At 37.9% G+C, this 23,098-nt stretch overlaps 2 protein-coding genes across 2 annotated transcripts in view; one reads left to right on the plus strand and one right to left on the minus strand.

Annotated features, from left to right (window-relative positions):
* Positions 1 to 11,296, plus strand: LOC141301729 (ras-related protein Rab-8B-like). Its single transcript, XM_073831927.1, has 7 exons — positions 1 to 193; positions 3,321 to 3,381; positions 5,766 to 5,826; positions 5,916 to 5,993; positions 6,258 to 6,347; positions 6,612 to 6,728; positions 9,458 to 11,296. The coding sequence occupies exons 1-7, from the start codon at positions 70 to 72 to the stop codon at positions 9,548 to 9,550; spliced, it is 624 nt and encodes a 207-aa protein (XP_073688028.1). The 5' UTR covers positions 1 to 69; the 3' UTR covers positions 9,551 to 11,296.
* The window catches only part of trpm1b (transient receptor potential cation channel, subfamily M, member 1b), a 25,611-nt gene continuing 12,096 nt past the window's right edge, over positions 9,584 to 23,098 (minus strand). Inside the window, exons 9-27 of the mRNA XM_073831926.1 lie at positions 20,731 to 20,803; positions 20,543 to 20,643; positions 20,278 to 20,454; positions 19,534 to 19,668; positions 19,301 to 19,351; positions 19,022 to 19,162; positions 18,914 to 18,943; positions 18,529 to 18,821; positions 18,175 to 18,403; positions 16,925 to 17,053; positions 16,362 to 16,493; positions 15,916 to 16,044; positions 15,549 to 15,800; positions 15,280 to 15,454; positions 14,461 to 14,481; positions 14,171 to 14,315; positions 13,784 to 13,986; positions 13,336 to 13,468; positions 9,584 to 13,238 (exon numbers count right to left, since the gene is read on the minus strand). Coding sequence (XP_073688027.1) covers positions 11,834 to 13,238; positions 13,336 to 13,468; positions 13,784 to 13,986; positions 14,171 to 14,315; positions 14,461 to 14,481; positions 15,280 to 15,454; positions 15,549 to 15,800; positions 15,916 to 16,044; positions 16,362 to 16,493; positions 16,925 to 17,053; positions 18,175 to 18,403; positions 18,529 to 18,821; positions 18,914 to 18,943; positions 19,022 to 19,162; positions 19,301 to 19,351; positions 19,534 to 19,668; positions 20,278 to 20,454; positions 20,543 to 20,643; positions 20,731 to 20,803 — 3,954 coding nt within the window. The 3' untranslated portion in view covers positions 9,584 to 11,833. The remainder of the gene's footprint in view (positions 13,239 to 13,335; positions 13,469 to 13,783; positions 13,987 to 14,170; positions 14,316 to 14,460; positions 14,482 to 15,279; positions 15,455 to 15,548; positions 15,801 to 15,915; positions 16,045 to 16,361; positions 16,494 to 16,924; positions 17,054 to 18,174; positions 18,404 to 18,528; positions 18,822 to 18,913; positions 18,944 to 19,021; positions 19,163 to 19,300; positions 19,352 to 19,533; positions 19,669 to 20,277; positions 20,455 to 20,542; positions 20,644 to 20,730; positions 20,804 to 23,098) is intronic.

The raw sequence follows: 23,098 nt of genomic DNA on the forward strand, positions 1-23,098 counted from the left end.
TGTGTCAATGCCATGAACAAGGGAAACTGTGTGCGCTGTCATTCATAAAGGAAATACCGGCTTGGTTAAATGGCGAAGACTTACGATTACCTTTTCAAACTCTTGCTAATAGGAGACAGCGGAGTGGGAAAGACATGCCTGCTGTTCAGATTCAGCGAGGACGCGTTTAACACCACCTTCATCTCCACAATCGGTCAGTTCACCGGTTATCTGGGTAGAAGGTATTGGACGGGGTCCCGTTATATCCAGGACAATAGTGATCAGATACAGTAAAGCTGTGATAGTTAAGTTTCTAGTGGCATTTGTATTGATTAACTAGGTTGTTAAAGGCACCTGTGGGTTTTTTAATCAAAAAATGTAATTACCGGTATGTGTAACATTCAAACATCTGGATTTATTTAGAAATGCATAGGCCTTTGAGTACATGCTACTGTCCAGCTTGTTTATGTAGACAAACTAAAACAAATAGGCTATTTATTTTTAAATAAATATTTTAAATATAGATAATTTAGGTTAACAAATATGTGACCCTGGAGCACAAAACCAGTCTTAGGTAGCATATTTGTAGCAATAGTCAAAATTATCGATTTTTCTTTTATGCCAAAAATCATTAGGATATTAAGTAAAGATTATGTTCCATTGATATTTTGTACATTTCCTACTGTAAATATATCAAAACTTAATTTTTGATTAGTAATATGCATTGCTAAGAACGTCATTTGGACTTTAAAGGTTTTTTTTGCACCCTCATATTCCAGATTTTCAAATAGTTGTATCTCCATACATCAATGGAAAGCTTATTTATTCAGAATGTATTCAGAAAAATTGACCCTTATGACTGGTTTTGTGCTCCAGGGTATATATATATATATTTATATAGATACTCTGGAAACAATGCTGTCAGCTCTGTGAAGGTGTGAGAGTCGTATTTTGCTGACTAGAGCTGTATCTACTTTTAACCTGTCAAACCCACTCACTAATGGCCTTACAAGTTCACACAGGAGTCTACACAAGGGAAACATAAACACTGTATTGAGTTATATGCATTTTATGTTCACGCTGATGGACTTAAGCCACTCAATACATTGCAGTTAGATGTTTTGTTGTAGCATTCAGGTTTAAAACCATAATCAGATGCTGTTTTCCATATAATGAGAATCATTATTCTCTGACAGTGCTTCTTCATGATGCAAATAACTTGTGATATACTAGTGTTGATAAGTATGGAAGATAAAGTAGCATTGCCTTTTTTAATAAATAAATGGGTTGTTCAGTGACCAGCTCTTAAAAGAACCTTTTTTTCTAGTGTGAAGAACATTTTAATCATCTAAAGAACCTTTTTCCAGTCTAAAGAACCTTTTGTGGAATGGAAAGGTTCTTCATGAAACCATGGATGGCAATTAAAGAATTTTTATTTTTAAGACTGTAAATGATTTATATTATATATTTTCTGAACTTTTCAATATCTCAAATATCTTTTGCTTTGATCATCTCAAGTACATTTGTCTTTCTTTAAAGATTTTTTTAGACAAAATACCCCATAAGAAAAATATTTTGCAGTGTGTTGTGTGTGTGTGTGTGTGTGTGTGAACGTTGCACAGTTGTCTTTCGTCTGCCTGCACAGAGAGTTTAGTCATTTCCTTTGTCAGTTTTTCCATCTGATTAACACGTCACCGCCCCCTCGGCCTTTGTTTGCTATGCTGTCTTGCAATGGGGTCTCTGAGCCTTGACTTCTCTGAGTCTTTCAGACTTTAGTTGTATTTGCAACCTATTTATCTGTAACATTCTCTGGTGAAGAGCAGCCGTTTTTGGATGTTGGGATGTTTGAAGTCATCACGGTTAGTTTGCATAAACAACATTTGGTGACAACATCAGGACGGGGTGCTGGGGAAAGTACGGTTTCTTTGTGCGGGGTCATAGTAGACTTGACCGCGAACAGAGGGCTGTACTGTTTGAATCCCCATCATGCTCTCGTGATATTCACTCAGCCCATCTCAGCATTCTTCCGCCAATGCAGCCGAGCATTTGACTGGCATCTGCTTTCTTGTGCCAGGACGTCCATGACCCCAGTTGTGGCCACTCTGCATACTTCCCCACACTTCGCTGAGCGTCCCACCTCCGCTTCCTGCGACCGTGTGTGTGTTTCTCTCAGGGTTGTGATATTGCTTAACCAAACTGCTTGATAAATTATGTTCCTCATTGCAGCTGCAAAATTTAGTGCGGTTTTTGATTAAGAAAGGAGCCTTCTTTGGTATAAACTGTTTGTTTACCAGCTCAGATCTTCAACCACTATACTGTTGTAGCATCAGACATTTTTCCACAGGAAAACCACATTACAGAGCCACTCATTTGACTAGTTGTATTAAGTGTAAGACATATTGTATTCTTAATTTGTCTAAATTTCTACTCAATGCCACTTTTTGTTTCACAAATAAGCTTTGAATCCTCCATCTTTATCTTTATTAGAAACCAGTCATCTCTGTATGGATGGTTTGGTCAGTTACCTGTATGCGCAGCCATATTGGCGATACTCGGATGTAAACAACAGTATGGACTGCACGGTTAATGTGCTGCTGAATACATACGTTCTGCTAATTTATGCTGTCTAAACCACGGAAAAAACATGTGGAAGCTGCTAAATCATATAGAGAAGGACTTCGTAAGCAGGAAAGTGCAATATTTTGACAAACTGAAGTTAATAGCTGGTAAAGATACGTACAAGCAGAATTCATTAAGATATTAGCCTAATATTTCACCTACCTGACTGGAAATGATAAGAACAAACATAAATGAAGATTCTTGCAGTGGAAATCCTGGTTAAGTTTGGCCAACCACAAACGCCGTTTATTCCTTCATTTTTGGACTCTTCTCCTTGATTTGTTACAAATTTTAGCAATCTGTAGTACTCCAAATGTTTTTCCTGGTCTGGCTGATTAGTCCAGCCCAAAACATGACAATAATTGACCATTTTCAGCAGCAATAATCAGCAAAATATGTTTTGTTCAGTTCTGAGGCACCAATATGGCTGATGACGCGTTCTGAAAACCCTCCTTCAGTAGGCTTGAGATGGCATATACACAGAGAACAACCTAAAATGTTGAGTTTATTGTTGTGTAGTACACAACGTTTGTGTGAGGCAACCTGGAATACAAAAAACAAGTCATTTTCCACTAACCAGCAGGGCAAAAAGGAGCAGTTTAACCCCAGGAACTGGAAATAACTCATATCTTCCCCACTGCAGTGCAACATTGATTGTACCATTGATTCCATGTGGTGCTTGTTGAAGATCTGACGATGTTTCTCTTTTTCTCTGTTGCCAGGAATTGATTTCAAAATCAGAACTATCGAGCTGAACGGGAAGAAAATCAAGCTGCAGATATGGTGAGCCATTTGTTTGTCATTATAATGCAGCGCTAAGTCCCGTTTTATATACGCCTCATTATATCATTATTTACACTTCGTCTTCAGTGATATTTAAAGCTGTGTAAATAGTTGCTGTGTTATTCACATCTTAAAAAGACTTTTTGAATATCAAGAACAGGAAGTTTTTGCACTTACAGTTGAAGTCAAAAGTTTACACACATCTTTTAGAATCTGCTAAATGTAAAATTTTTCCAAAATAAGAGAGATCATACAAAATGTGTTATTTATCTTTTTTAGTACTGACCTGAATAAGATATTTCACATAAAAGATGTTTACATATAGTCCACCTGAGAAAATAATAGTTGAATTTATAAAAATGACCCTGTTCAAAAGTTTACATACACCTGTGTACCTTGTGTTACCTTGCCTGAATGATCCACAGCTGTGTTCTTCAGAAAAATCCTTCAGGGCCCACAAATTCTTTGGTTTTTCAGCATTTTTGTGTATTTGAACTCTTACCAACAATGTCTGTATGATTTCAAGATCCATCTTTTCACACTGAGGACAACTGAGGGACTCATATGCAACTATTACAGACGGTTGAAACACTCACTGATGCTTCAAAAGAAAAAATTATGCATTCTGATTGAATTTGAAGATCAGGATAAATTTTACTTATTTTGTCTTCTGGGAAACGCAAGTATCTTCTGTAGATTCTGAAGGGCAGTATTAAATGAAAAAAAAATATGATATTTAGGCAAAATAAGAAAAAATGTCCACATCTTCATTCTTTTCGAAAGTTTACACCCCCCGGCTCTTAACGCATCGTTTTTCCCTTTGGAGCGTCAATGAGCACTTGAACCTTCTGTAATAGTTGCATATGAGTCCCTCAGTTGTCCTCAGTGTGAAAAGATGGATCTCAAAATCATACAGTCATTGTTGAAAAGGGTTCAAATACTCATAACTGCTGTAAAACCAAAGAATTTGTGGGACCTGAAGGAATTTTCTGAAGAACAGCAGGCTGTTCAGGACAAACAAGAGACTCATGAACAACTATCACTAAAAAAAGGCTGTGGATCATTCAGGTAACAACACGGTATTAAGAAAAATACGCATGTAAACTGTTGAACGAGGTCATTTTTATAAATGTAACTATTATTTTCTCTAGTGGACTATAGACGTTTTTCCTGAACACGGAAGTAAGTCCGACTCTTAACTGAAAGAATGCTTTGCATTTCCGGTCTGCATTGTTTCTAGTCAAATTAGGGTATATTCCGAGCTAATAAACTAATGTTAAACCTATTAAAATGTTTTTAAAAAGCACATGGCTCCATAGCGCCATCACTTGGCAATGTCGCAATGACCGTCATTTGTCAGTGCCTCACTTTAATGAGTGTGTAGATGACACGAAGCAGCGGACGTTAGCTACATTAAAAACAGATGGACGCTATTTGAATGGGTTCCTATGGAAACCGGAACAGAAAAGCATTCAATCTGACGTTAGAATTCGTAATGGCGGCACTCATCGTTTACTCAGGAAAAAGGTCTATATGTAAATAGCTTTTATGTGAAAAATCTTATTCAGGTCAGTACTAAAATAAAAATAGCACGCAATTTGTATGATCCCTCTTATTTTGGTAAAATAAATACATTTCGCAGATTATGTGTATGTAAACTTGTGTGTGTGTGTGTGTGTGTGTGTGTGTGTGTGTGTGTGTGTTTCAATGAGCCCTTCAAAATTTCGTTTTTAATGAAAAATATGTCAAAACAAAAATGTAAATGGTTAGGAAACCACTTCATGAGCTATAATCTATATGCTAATCAATTTCTGTACTACAATCAAGGCACTTTAAGGAGGTTTTGGGCCTCTTAAAATGCTAAAATATCAGTTAGATCATGTAAACACTGGTATCTGAAAAATATATGTTAAATATATAACCGTATAAATGGTAAAATAATTTCTATAAACGGACATTTCTCATTCGCTTTGTGTACCACTCATCAATTAACCTGCTAGCTCAGCATACCAGACTAACCTACTAATATAGCATATGGCTAGTTAGTAATAGTTCTTGATCGTTCATCTGTGAAGATTGATGAGTAAAAAGTAAATGACGTCACACAGTGTGGCTGGTCTTCCTGTTAACAGTCATAATGCTCAGCCACCCTGTCCAGTTAAATGACTAATGAAGGATGAGACGTGCAGACAGTAGTGTCATGGACAGGCTGTCTATAGCTCTTCCTCTATCTGCACACTCTACAGGATGTTTATATTAAAAGCTGGCAAAGAGCAGGGTGGGATTTACTGCAAGTGTTAAGGTTGAGTGGAGTGACAAAGGAAGGAAGGAACAAGATGAGGATGCATATAGTATTTGCGTGTGACTGTCTTGTTGTTTTACAGGGACACGGCAGGGCAGGAAAGATTTAGGACGATCACCACAGCGTACTACAGAGGTGCTATGGTGAGACACTACTGCCTACTTCATCATGTATGTGGAAGTGTTGATAGCTGAAGATGGATGCTTCATATTTCTGTTTGCTTTGTTTCTAGGGGATTATGTTGGTATATGACATCACCAGCGAAAAGTCATTTGAAAACATTAAAAACTGGATACGCAACATTGAGGAGGTAACATTGACGAGGAATATCTTCACATATTGATTTGTGTAGGAGCTATTATAATTTAGATTATAAAACAGATTCGGTCCTGGTTTCTTATTGGTCAATACGCTGCATGTCCAATCATATTAGGTGGCCATTGCATAATACGTTTGTCACCAACTCTATAAATTTATATCAAATATAATTTATTGTTTATTTTTTATATATATTTGTTGATTACTTTTTTCTGTAACTTGAAGAACTGCTGAACTTCTCAATTACTCATTTCAGCATGCATCATCTGACGTAGAGAAGATGATCCTCGGAAACAAATGTGACATGAACGACAGGAGACAGGTGTCCAAAGAGAGAGGAGAGAAAGTGAGGCCTCTCACGTCTTACAAGCTTATGGTTTTCCATACAAATAAATCTAATAAAATAAGAAGAATAAATAAAATGCATTTACTTTTATTTTTAAATGGCATTCATGTAACACTAAATATAATATCTGAATCAGATATTCAGTAGTTTGAGTGATACTGGATCTAATTTTAATGATATACTTTGTATTTTTATTACGGATTTTTATCTAGTAGTTTTGTTTTGTTTTGTTTTGTTAATAACTGTCATTTTTGACTTGTCCAGTTGGCAATTGATTACGGGATCAAGTTTTTGGAAACAAGTGCAAAAACCAGCATAAATGTCGAAGAGGCCTTTTTCACCCTTGCCAGAGACATTATGGCTCGACTAAACAGAAAAATGGTGAGTGTTTTTTGCTTTTATTTTGCAAAACTGGCAAAAAAGAATGAAAAAAAAAAACAATGTATTTGAATAGATATCATGTATCATTATTTGTATTCAAATTATTCTTTATAAATGATTTAAAGTGTATTTTTTTATTTTGATATCGGTAGAGCAATTACTGTACGTACAATACTTGATATTATTTACCATTAATTGTACATCAATTATTAAAAAAAAACATTGCTTACAATTATTTTAAACATGAATCATTGTTACAGTTGATGTCAAAAGTTTACATACCTTGCAGAATATGCAAAAATGTTAATTATTTTACCAAAATAAGAGAGATCATACAAAGTGCATGTTATTTTTTATTTAGCACTGACCTGAATAAGATATTTCACATAAAAGACGTTTACGTATAGTCCACAGCAGAAAATAATATTTGAACTGATAAAAATGACTCTGTTCAAAAGTTTACATACACTTGATTCTTAATAGTGTGTTCTTACCTGAATGATTCACAGCTGTTTTTTTTTTTTTTTTTTTTGTGATAATTATTCATGAGTCCCTTGTTTGTCCTGAACAGTTAAACTGCCTGCTGTTCTTCTGAAAAATCCTTTAGGTCCCACAAATTCTTTGGTTTTTCAGCAGTTATGTGTATTTGAACCCTTTTCAACAATGACTGTATGATTTTGAGATCCATCTTTCCACACTGAGCACAACTGAGGGACTCATATGCAACTATTACAGAAGGTTCAAATGCTCACTTATGCTCCAGAAGAAAAAACGATGCATTAAGAGCCAGGGGTGTACACTTTTCTTATTTTGCCTAAATATAATATTTTTTTCATTTAGTACTGCCCTTTAGAAGCTACAAAAGATACTTACATGTTTCCCAGAAGACAAAATAACTGAAATTTACCCTGATCTTCAAATTCAAAAAGTTTTTACCCCCAGCTCTTAATGTATTGTTTCCTTCTAAAGCATCAGTGAGCGTTTGAACCTTCTGTAATAGTTCCATATGAGTCCCTCAGTGTAAAAAGATGAATCTTATAATTAGGGATGCACAATATTTATCGGACAGATAAATTATCGACCGATATGGGTAAAAATTACGTAATTTTTATTGCTCCGATAAATAAATGAAACCTGATCCGATAAAGTACTCTTGCTGGTAAATCAATCCATCAGTCTGGTTTATCTGAGATTCATCTGCTTTCCGAGTGCAAGTGACTGCACTTTGTCTAAACTTTGTCGCGTTTAATACGTCATCATCTGTGTCGTCATCATCGTCTTCGCGCCGGTCTGGAAGTTTTTCTCGGTGGCAGAGGAGGACAATGCTACTGCTATTTGCAACACATGTTTAGCAAGGGTTCCGAGAGGAGGTAAAAAGCTGTTAAGTTTTAACAATCTTATATCTCACTTCAGAGGTCGTCATCGCGGTGAATCTGTTTTAGGGGCCGTTCACATGTTGCGCCTAAAAACGCGTGGAAAACGCTGAAGCGCCGCCTTCTCTTTCTTTCCAAACCCAAAGTCTTTGCCAAACCGCTCTGTAGTTTGAGCTCCAGTGGCATCTGCCGTTGCTAAGCACCCATGACATGCGCTCTCCATAAAGATGCGGTAGTTTCAGCAAAGAATAAATAGATTTTCAGCATTAAAAATCGCTTGCAGTAGCTCTGTTATCAAATTTATTTAAAAATGTTTATTCCTGTACAGCTTTGATAAGCTGTTTCTCCACCTTGCCAGTGCTTTCAGTGTTATTAAGGGAAAGGATGAAGCTGATTGGTTGGTTCATGTCACATGACCTGCTTTGCGCTTGCGGCATTCTGAAGAGTTGAGATGTTTTTATCTGGATTCTGATGTTTTATTCCCCGCCTTGTACGATTTGGCTGCTGCACACATTCATAATATGATCAATAAGAGTGGACTACATGTAAGCTTTACCACAGACATTTGGACATCTGACTTTACTCCATGATGCACTTTTCATTTTTTCCAGGTTGACAAAATGTCAAAGCATTTTATTTTATTTAGAATTGTGGTGCCTTACACAAAAAATAAAAACATTTTTGAAGAGTCAGGACCGTTTGCTATGATTGTTAGACCCAGATATATAATATAAATTTCATTAGTTTATCTTAGATTTTGTATTCTCCTGTGTGCACAAAATTATCATATAAAAATATTAATGTATTGGCTATCGGTATCGGCATCAGCCAAAAGAAGGACTTAATTATCGGCTATCGGTATCGGTTAGAATTTTTCATATCGTGCATCCCTACTTATAATCATACAGTCATTGTTGGAAAGGGTTCAAATACACAAAACTGCTGTAAAACCAAAGAATTTGTGGGACCTGAAGGATTTTTCTGAAGAACAGTGGGCAGTTTAACTGTTCCGGACAAACAAGGGACTCATGAACAACTATCACCAAACAAAAAACATTTTTGCAGATTCTGCAAGGTGTATGTAAACTTTTTACCTCAACTGTACAATGAATCACATTTTCAAAATCAATCAGTACTGCGAGTAAAACATTATTTTAGAATTCCATTTATTTTGATATCAGTTCAGCAATTAAGTACAAAAAAGCAGATTTAATTATTCACATAAGTAGAGGCACCGGGCAATGCGAATAATGCAAATTGGGCCACGCGAATGCACAGTATACGCCTCAATCCTGACTTTTGTGCATGAGAATGATGTAATTAAAATGAAAATGTTTCTATTTTTCTATTGACCAGAATGATGGTGGTCAAACAGATAGCGGAGGACCAGTGAAGATTTCCGAGAAGCGTTCCAAAAAGCACAGCATCTTTAAGTGCGCTCTGCTGTAACTCTTTTACGTCAAGTGGATGCAGTACGTTCACTCGCTGTGTCTCTGTGGCAGCCAGAAATGCTCTGCTGGTACTGTATAACATATCACACGAGCTCCTGCATAGAGCTGGACTATCAAGCTCAAGAACGGATATAGGTTTGTGTTTCCAAGCCCTTAATGTCAAGATGAAACAGAGGAATGATGCAGCTTTGAGAGATTTAGTCGGTGGTAGAATCACAATAGAAATGTTTCCATTGTTGTGTGGTGATAATCGTGATGATTGTGTCAAAAGATAATGGATCAAATATGAATGGTTCTGTTTTGGTATGATTTTGTAAAATATTCTATATGGACACAGCACACGCTGTCTTAAAACATTTGCTGCTGAAGGCTTTGATGTATCATGTACAGTATTTCTGAATTAGTGGGTCTGTTTTGTTGTAATGTGTTTCTGAGTGTCTTTTATACAGCATATACACTGTGTTCTTGCACTGGTTTAAAAAAATTTAATAGAGGAAATGCAATTTTTGGAACGCCAGTGGGTTAAAAGCACTTTATATGTGTTTTCAATGAGCTTTCCTCACAGGCACATGTCCATGTATAGCACAGATGGACATCAATCCATCTGAAGGAAGGTTGCAAAGATAGAACATGATGGCTGCAGTGCATGATGGGTGAAGGAACATCTTCAGGTCAGGTATCAAAGGGAACATGACTTACTTGGCAAAACCATTAGGAAGTGTGTGTGTCTCACACAGACAAATCTGAGAATTATCAGTGTTAAGGAAGAAATCGTGCCTGTGTTGTACAGATTCTTAGCCTTTGGGTGGTAAAATGTAGGGTTTATATTCAAATGTGTAGCACTGATTTGATAAAATCTTGACTTTTTTGAATATGAAAACGATCATTAACTATTTAATTAGAATTTAAAGTAGTTTTAATTTGAAAAAAGGCTGCTTGCCCATGTGAAAGCAAGAGACTAGGGTCCTTGTGTCAATGCTACAGTATGTTTTGTATTTCGCTAAACAGGAAAGCCACTAATGCATGTTTATTAAAATTCATGAACATCATTCCAGGTTGATGTTTCTCACCTTTTAGCTTTTTTTCCCTTTTTTTAGATCAATAGCATCAAGTGCATAATTTATGTAAAAGCCTCTTTTATGTACTGTTTAATTTTTTTTTTTCACCGTAGGCTCTTAAAAGAAACATACAGTTGCCTAAAAGTGGTATTATATGTTTTTCATGCTTGTACTGTCATTATGTGTAGTTGTTTTAGTCAATGATACAGGGTGAATGCTATTGGTTAAATCAGCACTTTTGTTTTCAACCCTGCGAGGCGGTCTCCTATTCAAACTGCACTAATAGTTGTGTCAGAAGAAGTAGTACAGATTACAGCAATAAAACGTCCCATTTGGGAATTCCCTCTTCCGACTACTTGTGCCGATACTGGGGACCTTAATGCCTTGAAACTGTTTCCATTAATCTGATAATGACAAATGTAGCATATATCATGACCACTGATATTCAGATGGGACCATTGTTATGCATGTATTTTCTTTCATATTGTGATTGTATGACCGAACTTTTGAGATAACTTGGTGTTACTGGACTCTATATGCCATCTGTTACCTGAAAAGCTACAATATGCTCATTTAATTGTGTTAAAACCTTAACAACGAAAATGTGAACAAGAATTTGAAGTGTGGTTTTATTAATTGTAGACTTTTATACTACATATAACCAAAGTAAATACTGTATAAACCTGTCTTCATTGTTTTCAGTTTATTTGTTCCCTTGGCTAAAGTTCTTGTCTTCTTTTCCAGCAATTCATCATCCAGAACAGCAGATGGTGCAATTACACAATCTTATCCCAACAAAAAACATTTTACATTGAGGTAGACTCATTTTGTCCTTTGACTAGTTCAGTTTGCATAGCCTTACTTTTTAGCCCATAAATTGTCATTGTCATTTTACCAGTCAAAAAAACATCTAAACCATAACACATAAATGGCATTATGAAGACCAGAGCAGTTAGCAAGGATACATACTGTCACATAATGTAGGTTGTATCTTAAATAAATATAATGATAGAAATGTTATAAGTGCAAGCACACAAATAATGGACAGTTGATACTATGGCTTCAGAAATCTGCTACTCAGTTAACTTGAGCATGACACCTGAGTACATACTGTTAATATAAGTATAATATAAGAGCATTACAGGTGGATATGCAGAATTTAATGCTTGTCATTCTTGTATGTCGAATTTATCTTCTTATTGGACTCCTTCTGGAGCATCTGGTTACGGTTCGTTTGATGGCACATTGTCTGTTGTCTTCTGTGCTTGTTTACCTGGATCATCTGGAGAGTCTCCAAATGTTCCAGCAAGGTCTCTTTCGCTGCATGATCCGTGGGCTCTTTTCAGACTGTTTTCTAAGGTCTTGCAAGGTTTTGTAGACCAGCTCTTAGATCTCCCAGGGAGGAACATTGTATCTTCTGGCAGAAGCAGATGGCTACCATCAGCTTGGACTTCAGAATCAAAGGGACCGATACCTGTTGGTATCTCCTCTGTTTGGTGTCCATCTTGTTTCTCTGAACTTCCCTCATTTCTTTCAGGATCATCTGGTTCCTTATCTACATCGTCATTCACTTCTTCCAGTTTCACAATAACTACATCTAGCAAGGCCTGTCTACTGGTTGCCCCTACTGAGTTTCTTATCCCATCTTCAATTACTGACTGAGCACTTTCATGATTCACTGATCCACCTGAACTCTCCATTGTCTTCTCCCCATCTTGCATTCCCATTTCCTCTTTACTGTGTCTAGAAGAAACTCTCAGCATCTGTTGCTCAGGATGTTGCTCTTCCTTAAAACTGTTGCCAAACTGGTCAATCTGGTCTACCAAGGGTCTTACCATTGATATCTTTGGCGCCTGGCCAAAAAGACTAGGGTGTACCTTATACTCATATCCAGCACTCCAACGTCTTGTAGCTGGAGACCCATCTATTCCTTCCCCTTCTTGATTTGCTTCCCTTTCACTAGCTTGATCAAATGAGATTGTGCTCCAACACCTTCGTACAGCAGATTTGCTTTGTATTTCTTCGGGATAGTATTTGAAAGCTTTCACCTTTTCTAGAGGGTAGGAGGTAGTTGCCTGAAGTTTTGCTCTCTCCATCATCAAGGCTTCTTTCAGTGTGGCATTATCCAAAGAAGTCTGGTTGTTGGGAACTGTAGATTTTGGTGATTCTGGCTTTGTCCCGTCATCCTCAGCACCTTTATCACAAGGGAAGATTCGGATGTCCACACATGAGCCAAGGCGTCTTTTTACCCCTGGAATATCTACCTCTAGATTCTGGCCATATTCCTTTGTGTTGAGGTTTGTGCTTGTTGTTTTACTCAAATCTGCCTCTTTATCCTCAGGTGGATGGTCATCAACACCTAGATAATAGCGGTAGAGGCTGTACCCATCAGCACTGTTGATACTACTGTGACGGTGGAGAGAGGAAGGGTCACAAATAGAGGAGGCCGTTGAGCGTGTCCGGGTCAATTCAGAGTGGTCAATTCCCACTAGTCTTTCCAAGGCATTCACCATTCGCCCATTAATGTCTTCCAGCTGGGATAGCCGAAGGTCCACTGTCTGAAGGGAGGCCTTCATTGTGTTCTCCCTCTCATTTACCTCCTCAAGTCGCATGGACATGTTCTCCACCCTGAGAAGAAGCAAGAAGAGTATGTACGTAAATGTGATGTTCACAATTTGCAAAATGGGATTTAAGAGATTTACCCATATTCCTGTTCTGTAATGACCTTTCGTTTGTAACCCTGATACGCTCATCATTTGAGGACAGTTGCTCATCTTCTTTCTCCCGGAAATATTCCTCCACACATTGCTCCTCAAACTCATACAGCATCTTCAGCTCATCAGGGGTAAGAATGAGCTCTTTATGAATAAAACACAGGGGATACAAGCAAATATTTATCTCTTGTTCGATTTGAGTTTATTACTTACTTGGGCACTGGCATCATGGCCTAGTTCAGGGGTGTCCAAACTTAGTTCTGGAGAACCACTGTCCTGCAGAGTTTAGATACAACTTGCCTCAACACACCTGTCTGGAAGTTTCTAGTATGCTTAGGAAGATTAGCTGGTTAGCTGGTTCAGGTTTGTTTAATTGGGTTTGGAGCTATATTCTGCAGGACAGTGGCCCTCCAAAACAGAGTTTGGACACCCCTGGTCTAGTTAGTTTTTGAAACTCACTTAATCCTTTATCCTTTTCATCCAGTTCTCCCTCCTTTTTCTTGCTACAGCGGCAGCAGAGTTTGCGAAAAAGGATGTAGAGGTGGCTAAAAATAATCATTGGTGGAGGTAGCACAGGTCTGTCATGGAAGGTCATGATGAGCTGATATCTCTGAAACTTCCACACCTGGTTGGAGATGGACTTAACCTCAAAGAATGTGTTGCTTTAATGGGAGGAAACACATAGCACACAGCGAATAACACCATGGTTACTAGTTATACACCATTGAAGACATTTTTGTAAAGACCAATAGCCACAGATTATTTTTGTTGCAACCATTTCTACACTGTTTGGTTTTAACATGCTTGAAATAGGTCATCAGAACTATGTAATGGTAGAATTCTTACTTGAAGACAGCAATGAGCAAGTTCACAAGCAGGATGTTGGCCACTAACAAATAACAGGCCATGATAGCCGGAGTCAGCCAGGCTCCAGGGATGCAGGGTGGAAGTTTTTTTCCATCCTCGTCATATAAATTTTCTCCACAGGGGGCTGTTTAAAAAAAGCTTTCTTGTTATATATTACATTATAGTACCAGCAGTCGTTCTGTTCCACATTCACAACAATTCCAATGCTATGAATATTTTTCATGAAAACAGTGTTTATCATTCTGTCAAATGTTTACAGTTTTGCTTACGATTTATTTCCATTGCGTAAACTTGAGCACATTCCAGAAGGGCAGAATAGACACAAACAGTCAGTTAGTGCAAGTGGAAAACGCAAACAAGAATAAAGTGCACAACAAGAATTAATCTAATCCAACATCTTAGTCAAGAGACAGGCAGGATAATCAACTAGAATCTGCTGTGATGTGTATGGCAGAGAAATAGCATACAGGCTAAAATACTAAAATAACCACAATTTGACAAATGTCTCCAAGTTTGAAAGTTGCAAGACTCTTTGTTACTCTTTAATACTTTTTGTTACTAACACAACAAGAAAGGCACTAGACCAGGGATCACCAGACTCGGTCCTGGAGGGCCAGTGTCCTGCAGAGTTTAGCTCCAACCCTAATCAAACACGCTTGAACAAGCTATTCAAGATCTTACAAGGTATACTTGAAACTTCCAGGCAGGCGTGTTGAGGCAAGTTGGAGCTAAACTGTGCAGGACACTGGTCCTCCAGGACCGAGTTTGATGACCTCTGCACTAGACATTATGTTATAGGGCAGGAGTCTCCAAACTCGATCCTGGATGGCCGTTGTCCTGCACAGTTTAGCTCCAACCTTAATTAAACACACCTTAACCAGCTAAGCGAGGTCTTACTAGGCATGTCAACACCAACCCTCCAGGATTGAGTTAGGAGACCCCTGTTATGGGGAAACTGCAACAAACAGCAGGATCACATGGGTGGTAAAGATATTAGTGAGGAGTTAGCTAAGTGGATCAAACTGTTAAAAGCCATCTATCTACCCTGGAGGCAGGAAACAAAATCTTACTATAAATTCTAGTCTTACGGTCTATCGAATCTGCAAACACCTCTCCATAGATCATCCAATAAGGCATGTAGAAGATGTTGCGGGCCAAGCGCCATGTGGGCTCCTCGTCTGGGTGGAGGATAGCCTGCCGTGCCACGCCGAAACTCATCAAGACCACCAACATGATCACCACAAAGTACAGCATGTCAATCATCTGCAAGACAGGTGATAATGAATAATAATGAAGGCATAATGAAGTCAAAAATTCCATGTAGTTGGGCATAAAAGGCCTAAAAGTATACCATTACCATTTTCCCTATCATCATGACATAGGGTCCTAAGTACTTGTTGACTCCAAATATGTCCAATACTCGGATGTACCAGAAGATAATGCCCACGCAGTAGATCACACGGCCGTAGCCCATGTAGGGTTCACTTTGCAGCCTAAGCAGCATCCCGAGCAAGAAGGTCGAGATAGCCACCAGGTCTGTGATGTTCCAGTACTCTTCTAACCACACGTTTATCTTTTGCCTGAGCTTGCCTGGTTCTGACATCAAGATCTGGAAGCGACAGTACCAGATATAGGTTACAAGCTGATTCTTTGCCATTGGGTTATGGTTGATTTCACTGAATTTGCACTGATTTCTAGAGATGTGGCTGCAACTGTGAGTTTACCTGTCTGACTTTCTCCAAGCCCAACGTGATGATGTATGAAATGACGATCCACTCTTGTAAGGATGGCCAACGCTCCATCTTCACCAGTACTACGTAATTGTACAGCATGAGATAGCCAAGGTAGGAAATCTGTCCAATGCAAACCAAAATTTCAATATAGTTTTACTTATTATTTTATATTCAGGTTATTTCCCTGCCTATGGTTCTAGATCAGGGACGGGCAACTTCGGTGCTGAAGGGCCACTGTCCTGCACCTGAACAAGCTAATCATGGTCTTTAAGATCACTAGAAAGCTACAGACAGGTGTGTTCGATTAGGGTTGGAACTAAACTCTGCAGGACAGTGGCCCTCCAGGACCGACGTTGCTTATCCTTGTCCTAGATTCTGGGATAGATGACCCTATTTAAGACAACCAGTTTGGAAAAAGGAAGAACAGATTTACTCACAGTATTGAACCAAAATTTGGTGAAAGGGGCATTGTAGAACTCAAAGATCTTTGTTCCAATAGGAATCCGTCTCATTTTCTTATTACTATCCTCCTCGTCTCCTTTCTTAGAGACTGCATCCACATTGGCATCCTAGATGTACATGAGTCAGTTTGCAACAGGCAGAATTCATAGAAACAGCATCCTCTCTAAAATCTAAATCACTAAATCATCCTGGATTTGTTTTAACCAGACCAAACATAAGATTAGGAAGCTGTTTGATGCGGCATTAATGTTGGCGCTAGAGTTGCCTGACTGTTTTTTCCACACAGAACTAACCATAAACACTTTTACAGTTTTTGATAGACTGTAAAAGAATAGAGTATCTGCAGACTACATATGCTTTCTATTATTTAATCCTTCTACTTTCTATCTACATCATGTGTGGATCTGTCACGCTAGACCTGTGTTTACTGATGGATTAAACTCATATTATGTCAGGTCAAGAGCTTTCAATTATGTACACTACACTGATCTAATAAAGGAGGGGTTTGTTTAAATAGAAAGAGAGGTGCAGCTCTTACCCGGCCAGACTTTTCATCATCCTTGGTCTTCCTGTCCTCACTATTTGCAGTGACTTGATGAGACATGTCATCACCCAGACGGAAGTCCAACAGCAGGATAAAAGGTGGGAAAATGAGGCTGAGTATCACCTGGAGTTTACAGAAACAGAAAAAAATGGCATATCATGACCAAGAAATAACTTACAACAAATTCTCTAGATATTTGTACTGGAAAACAAGACAAAAATAATCAGGAAGATGTTCATTTCTGCAGTAGATGTAACAATTAATGCCATGACTATGAAATTTATGTCTTTCTGCTCTAATTTAAGACTTAGTTAAATTCTGGAATAAAAATTTCCTAATAGTTTATTCACATTTTATGTCATACTTTCTTCAGTCGCAATGAAATTAATGTTTTTGAGTAAAACATTACAGGACTTTTCTCCAAATAGTGGATTTCAGTGGTAGCCAACGGGATGAAGGTCCAAACTGCAGTTTCAATGCAGCTTCAAAGGGCTCTATGGGGAATAAGGGTCTTATCTAGCAAAACATCTGGTCATTTTCTAAAAAAGATTAAAATTTATATACTTTTTAACCACAAATGCTCATCTTGCACTAGCTCTGCAATGCGTATGCCCAACTTCACGCATTACGTAATTACATTCGAAAGATCATGTCTGGTTTGTTCTTCGTCTGTGAGTTTCGGTTCAAAAAGGTAAGGTAGGGCAAAAACTCTACCTCATTTTCTCCTCCAAATTCAAAATCATCCAACATCATTGTTCTACCTTTTTTTCGTAAAGGGCGTTTGACTTTGTGCGTTCGCTTTGTAAACACTGGGTTGGTACTTTGCCTATGCCACACGTGACCTTTCCAACGTGACTATGTCATGTGTCAAGCTAGTCCAAGACAAGCATTTGTGGTTAAAAAGTATATATATTTTTAATTTGTTTTAGAAAACGACGATCGTTCCGCTAGATAAGACCCTTATTCCTCAGATGGGATCATGTTGAGCACTATGAAACTGCAATTTGGACCTTCAACCCGTTGGGTCTTATTGAAGTCTGCTATATTGAGAACAATTCTTGATTTTTTCCTTAAAAACCTTAATTTCTTTTGACTGAAGAAAGACATCTTGGTTGACAGTGGGGGTGAGTAAATTAACAGGACATTTTTATTCTGGAAGTGAAGTAATCCTTTAATATCTTCATTTATGGAAGACCTTTCAAGACCCGCAGGAACCCTGGAAATGTCAAAAGAAAATGCCTTGCCTTCAGTCCTGGGTTTTTACCCATCCTCAGGCTGCCCATCCACATGTCAGTGAGGAGCATCTGGCTGCAGGTGTGGGCGATGAAGTCTCTGTGCTTGGCAGCCACTGCCAACTTTAGACAAGTAGAGTTACTCCAGTTCTTTAACTCATAAGTCAACAGTTTCATGGCTAGCTGCTCATCATGTTTGTAGGACTGATCCAGCAACTCATAGGCCAAGGTTCCAAACTCCCTAAAATTGCCAGAAGAGTAATTTTACAGCACAAATTCAGAGTACGGGACAGTATACTTGGCTTCACGTCACTTTGACTTTCAAGTTAGTGAACCTGACTTGAATAGGGGTTTGCATTCACTTACTTGGAGTTGTTATCGAGATCCTGGGATATGTCATCCACCATCTCACTCTGAGACGACTCGTGTGCCATGGCTTTGAGGAGCTTACAGGCCACCAGAGCTTTAGCCATTCCCTCCTCGCCCCTCTGCCACAGGAACAGAGACATCTTCTGCCTTTTCATCAGCACTGCCCAGACCATCAGCTCGTGGAATGGGTAATGGAAGCGACTGACCTCTGGATCATCCACATCAATGTCCTCTTCTTCTTCTTTCTTCTTCTTTTGCTTCTTCTTGCCTTTTGACCTAGGCTCGTCATCCTAAAGAGGTGAGTATGATATTTATATTAATAGAGATATTGTGTTATCTTTTTGAGAATGTACTGAAAAAAGATCAAGTATGTGATGTGTACCTCCATTCCAAGAAGCTTTAGGGCTTTAGGCTGGAAAATAAAGGGATATTAGATTACTTAGATCATTTGTGCAAACTTAAAATGCTTTGAGTAGTCTCTATGCCTTACCCTCTTTAGTCCATAAAGATTGTTGTAAAGAGCTCTGAAGTTTTTCCTTGTGTAGTTACAGCGATATGCTCCACCCATTAGGTATTCCACCACTAGTCCAATGTCGATCAATGTGATTTGGTAATCCGGTGGGAGATTGCCCTTTGAAATCCAAAGAATAAAACTTGTTTTTAAAGTTTCACGAAATACATGTGATGCACACAATTATATTTTCTTCAGAAAACATAAGTAGTGAAGTTGGATTAACCAGAACTCAAAAGTAAAGTCAGACAGCTTTACCTTTTTAACATCTCTTACGACAATATGTAGAGTGTTGGCAGGACCAAGTTTCTGGTAAACACAAAACAGCACAAGCTATGAGATTGCACATGATTGAGTAATAGAATTAGGAGGAATATGGAAAAATATGACAGCAGGGCCTGTATTTTTTCTGCAGATTAATGAATTGCTCTCATGCTCTATTGTACTTCCTTTGCCATAAGCTTCAAAATGATAATGGTTGCGGTGCTTACAGTGTTGTATAACTCCTCTAATCGAGGGATGGTTAGAAAATGGTGAATGTTGACACCGTTTTCTAGCAGGAGCTTGACAAAATCCACTCTGTCCAGAACCAAAGCATCCATCATAGCCTGCTCGAGGGAGTTCACCTGAAGAGGGCGACAGTGAGCAAGAACTGTGAGGAAAAACTAATTATGCTGAAACACTAAACTTAAAGGGATAGTTCATCACAAATGAAAACTCTGTCATTAATTACTTACCCGCATGTCGTTCCAAACTCGTAAGACCTTTGTTCATCTTAAGAACACAATTTAAGATATTTTTGATGAAATCCGAGAGCTACCACGTTCAAAGCCCAAGGTTAGAGCTTTGCTGAATTATTGCTGAATAAAGTATTCATTTTTCTTTGTGCACAAAAAGTATTCTTGTAGCTTCATATAATTACGGTTAAACCACTGTTGTCACATGGACTGTTTTATCGATCCTTACTACCTTTCTGGGCCTTGAATGTGGTAGCTCTCAGATTTTATTAAAAATATCTTAATTTGTGTTCTGAGGATTAACAAAGGTCTTATGGGTTTGGAACGACATGAAGGTGAATATTTAATGACAGAATTTAAATTTTTGGGTAAACTATTACTGCAACTTTCATACTTCATATTCATGAAGAATCTATCAAGACTTCATACATAAATGAATGGTTAATTTCTTTTGGGATACATAAAATTAATACATTTGGGAGAACTCTAATTGCTTACCCAGTTGAGTAGTTCTAATTTTCTGGGGTCAGTTTCCTCTGGTTGCTCTGGTTTGGCTTTGCCTCCTTTGCCTTTTTTTCCTCTGGCCTTTCCTTTGTTACGTTGAGTTGCTCTTTTCTGCTTTTCTTGAGATGTTGCTGTGCTGGTGGAGATGGCACTAGCGAGGGCACTCGCAGGCTATGGAAAGAAACATTTTAATTTAGAAAAGGACTTTTTTTTAACTTCTTGGATATATTTATGGAAACAAGGCACATATCTCACATACTGGTAGATTGTGTCCATACACAAAGATTTGGTTGCGTGCTATATCCACTCTATTCCAAGCCAGAGCCAAGCTCAGCTGATCTGGAGCTGATGCGTTTGTTCCTGAATTACAACAAACACACATTATAGTTGATCTCTAACCATGAACCAAATCTGTGGTATATCAGAAGATCTGCATATTTACAGTACCTTTCAGTAACGCAGTAAGGATAGCCATTTCAATGTCATCTTGTCCCTCAGCGCCCATTCGAAAGACTGTTATCTACACATACCAAATTATACGGGTTAGCAAAACTTATACAAATACAGTTGAGTTTACATACATCTTGCAGAATCTGCAAAATGTTAATTATTTGACCAAGATTAAGAGGGGTCATACAAAATGCATGTTATTTTTTATTTAGTACTGACCCGAATAAGATATTTCACATAAAAGACGTTTACATATAATTCACGAGAAAAAAATAAAATAAAAAATAAATTACACTGTTCAAAAGTTTACATACACTTAATTCTTAATACTGTGTTGGTACCTGAATGATCCACAGCTGGGGTTTTGTCTGTGTCCTGAACAGTTAAACTGCCCGCTGTTCTTCAGAAAATCCTTCATGTCCCACAAATTCTTTGGTTTTCTAGCATTTTTGTGTATTTGAACCCTTTCCAACAATGACAGAAGTTTCAAACAAGAAGGTTTAAATGCTATCTGATGCTTCAGAAGGAAACACAGTGTATTAAGAGCTGGGGTGAAAACGTTTTGAATTTTAAGATCAGGGTAAATGTAACATATTTTGTCTTCTGGGAAACATCTAAGTATCTTCTGTAGTTTCCAAAGGACAGTAAATGAAAAAAATATGATATTTAGGCAAAATAAGAAAAACTTACAAATTCTATTCAAAAGTTTACACCCCTGGCTCTTAATGCATTGTTTTTACTTCTGGAGCATCAGTAAGTGTTTGAACCTTTTGTAATAGTTGCATATGATTCCCTCAGTTGTCCTCAGTGTGAAAAAAAAATAGTTCTCAAAGAAAAAGGTTCAAATACACAAAAATGCTGGAAAACCAAAAAATTTGTGGGACCTCTAGGGTTTTTCTGAAGAACAGTGAGCAGTTTAACTGTTCAGGACAAACTCATGAACAACAACAACAACAACAACAACAACAAAAAAACAACAACAACAACACAGTATTAAGAATCAAGTGTATGTAAACTTTTGAACATTTTTATAAATTGACTTATTACTTTCTTTTGTAGACTATATGTTACAACTTCTATGTGAAATATCTTATTCAGGCCAGTACTAAATAAAAAATAATATGCATTTTGTATGATCCCTCTTATTCTGATAAACAAATTTTGACCTCAACTGTAAAGACACTTTCATACATTTATTTTGGGTGAGGACAATGAATGAACTGCTGTGGTTGAAATGAATGGAAAATGTGTTTTTAGGATGAATGTTTACTTAATTTTATTAGCATTAGCAGGAATGTCTTGTTCACACTCTGCATAACTAGCTTATTTTCCTCTCAAATCAAGTAATGCTGCTTTCCTTGTTTAAGGCATCTAGTATCAAATGCAATTACCTGGGAGTTGCAGTCACATGTACGTTAATCTTAAATGTAATCACGTTGGCATGGATGAGTGGCCCTGTTCCAAGACATTCCTGAGCGTTAGCATGCATTGCTAATGAGAGACTTATGGTGGAGTCTGGGCAGTTAGATTAGTACCTCATGGCTGCAATTAGAGGGGTGATAATATTTTGAGAATGAATGCTAGTTCATTTCATATTTAATATCTCGGTTTAACCGAACCATTTGAACACAGATGGCTTATGGAAAGACTATTGCATGCTTGCTTTTATAATAGCATCTGCTAAGATATCAATAGTTGTGTTTAATAGCAGGCTTGAATGTTGTGTGTCCCTTATATAACCCAAAGGCTTTATATATACATTTGTGGACATTTGAGCTCTTAACATACATTAGCATTAGCATTTCTTGTGAAAACATTGTTGTGAAAGGCCATTAGCATATCTAATGCCAGACAACGTGATGTGGTATCACTGAAATAAACAAGGAGATGTTCAGAGTGGATTAGAGAAAAATGGATCCACCCTTCCTCCCCCCCATCTGCTCATATTCAGGAACAGGGAGAATGAATGTAGCTGGTCGGCTAAGAACAGGTGGCACTACACTGATCCTAGTCCAGATGTATAGAGCGACAGATTATCTCCTGCCCTGAGGCAGTATTACAAAATACTTAACACATCACTTAGCTTCAGTTAAAGCTGCACCCGCACAAATATTACATTTAACCAAGCTTCCAGAGTGCACTGGGTCATCCTTTAGGTGATATATAGTCTATAGGCAAGTATCTCGTGATTGTGAAGTCAGTTCTAACGTATGGAGTCTGAAAGCTCCCTGGTGAAAAAAACAGCTAATACCAGCCTAGGCTGGTTGGCTGGTTTTAGCTGGTCAACCAGCCTGGTTTTAGCTGGTCATAGCTGGAAGGCAGGCTGGTTTTAGAGGGGTTTTGGCCACTTTTCCAGCCTGGCCAG

Source organism: Garra rufa, chromosome 25 (assembly GCF_049309525.1).
Source record: "Garra rufa chromosome 25, GarRuf1.0, whole genome shotgun sequence".
NCBI classification, from domain to species: Eukaryota; Metazoa; Chordata; class Actinopteri; order Cypriniformes; family Cyprinidae; genus Garra; species Garra rufa.

Coding starts and splice junctions, on each gene's coding strand:
- LOC141301729 (XM_073831927.1), top strand. CDS start 70: ATGGCGAAGACTTACGATTACCTTTTCAAACTCTTGCTAATAGGAGAC. Junction 3,382..5,765: donor AAAATCAAGCTGCAGATATG/GTGAGCCATTTG, acceptor GTTGTTTTACAG/GGACACGGCAGGGCAGGAAA. Junction 6,348..6,611: donor CCAAAGAGAGAGGAGAGAAA/GTGAGGCCTCTC, acceptor TGACTTGTCCAG/TTGGCAATTGATTACGGGAT.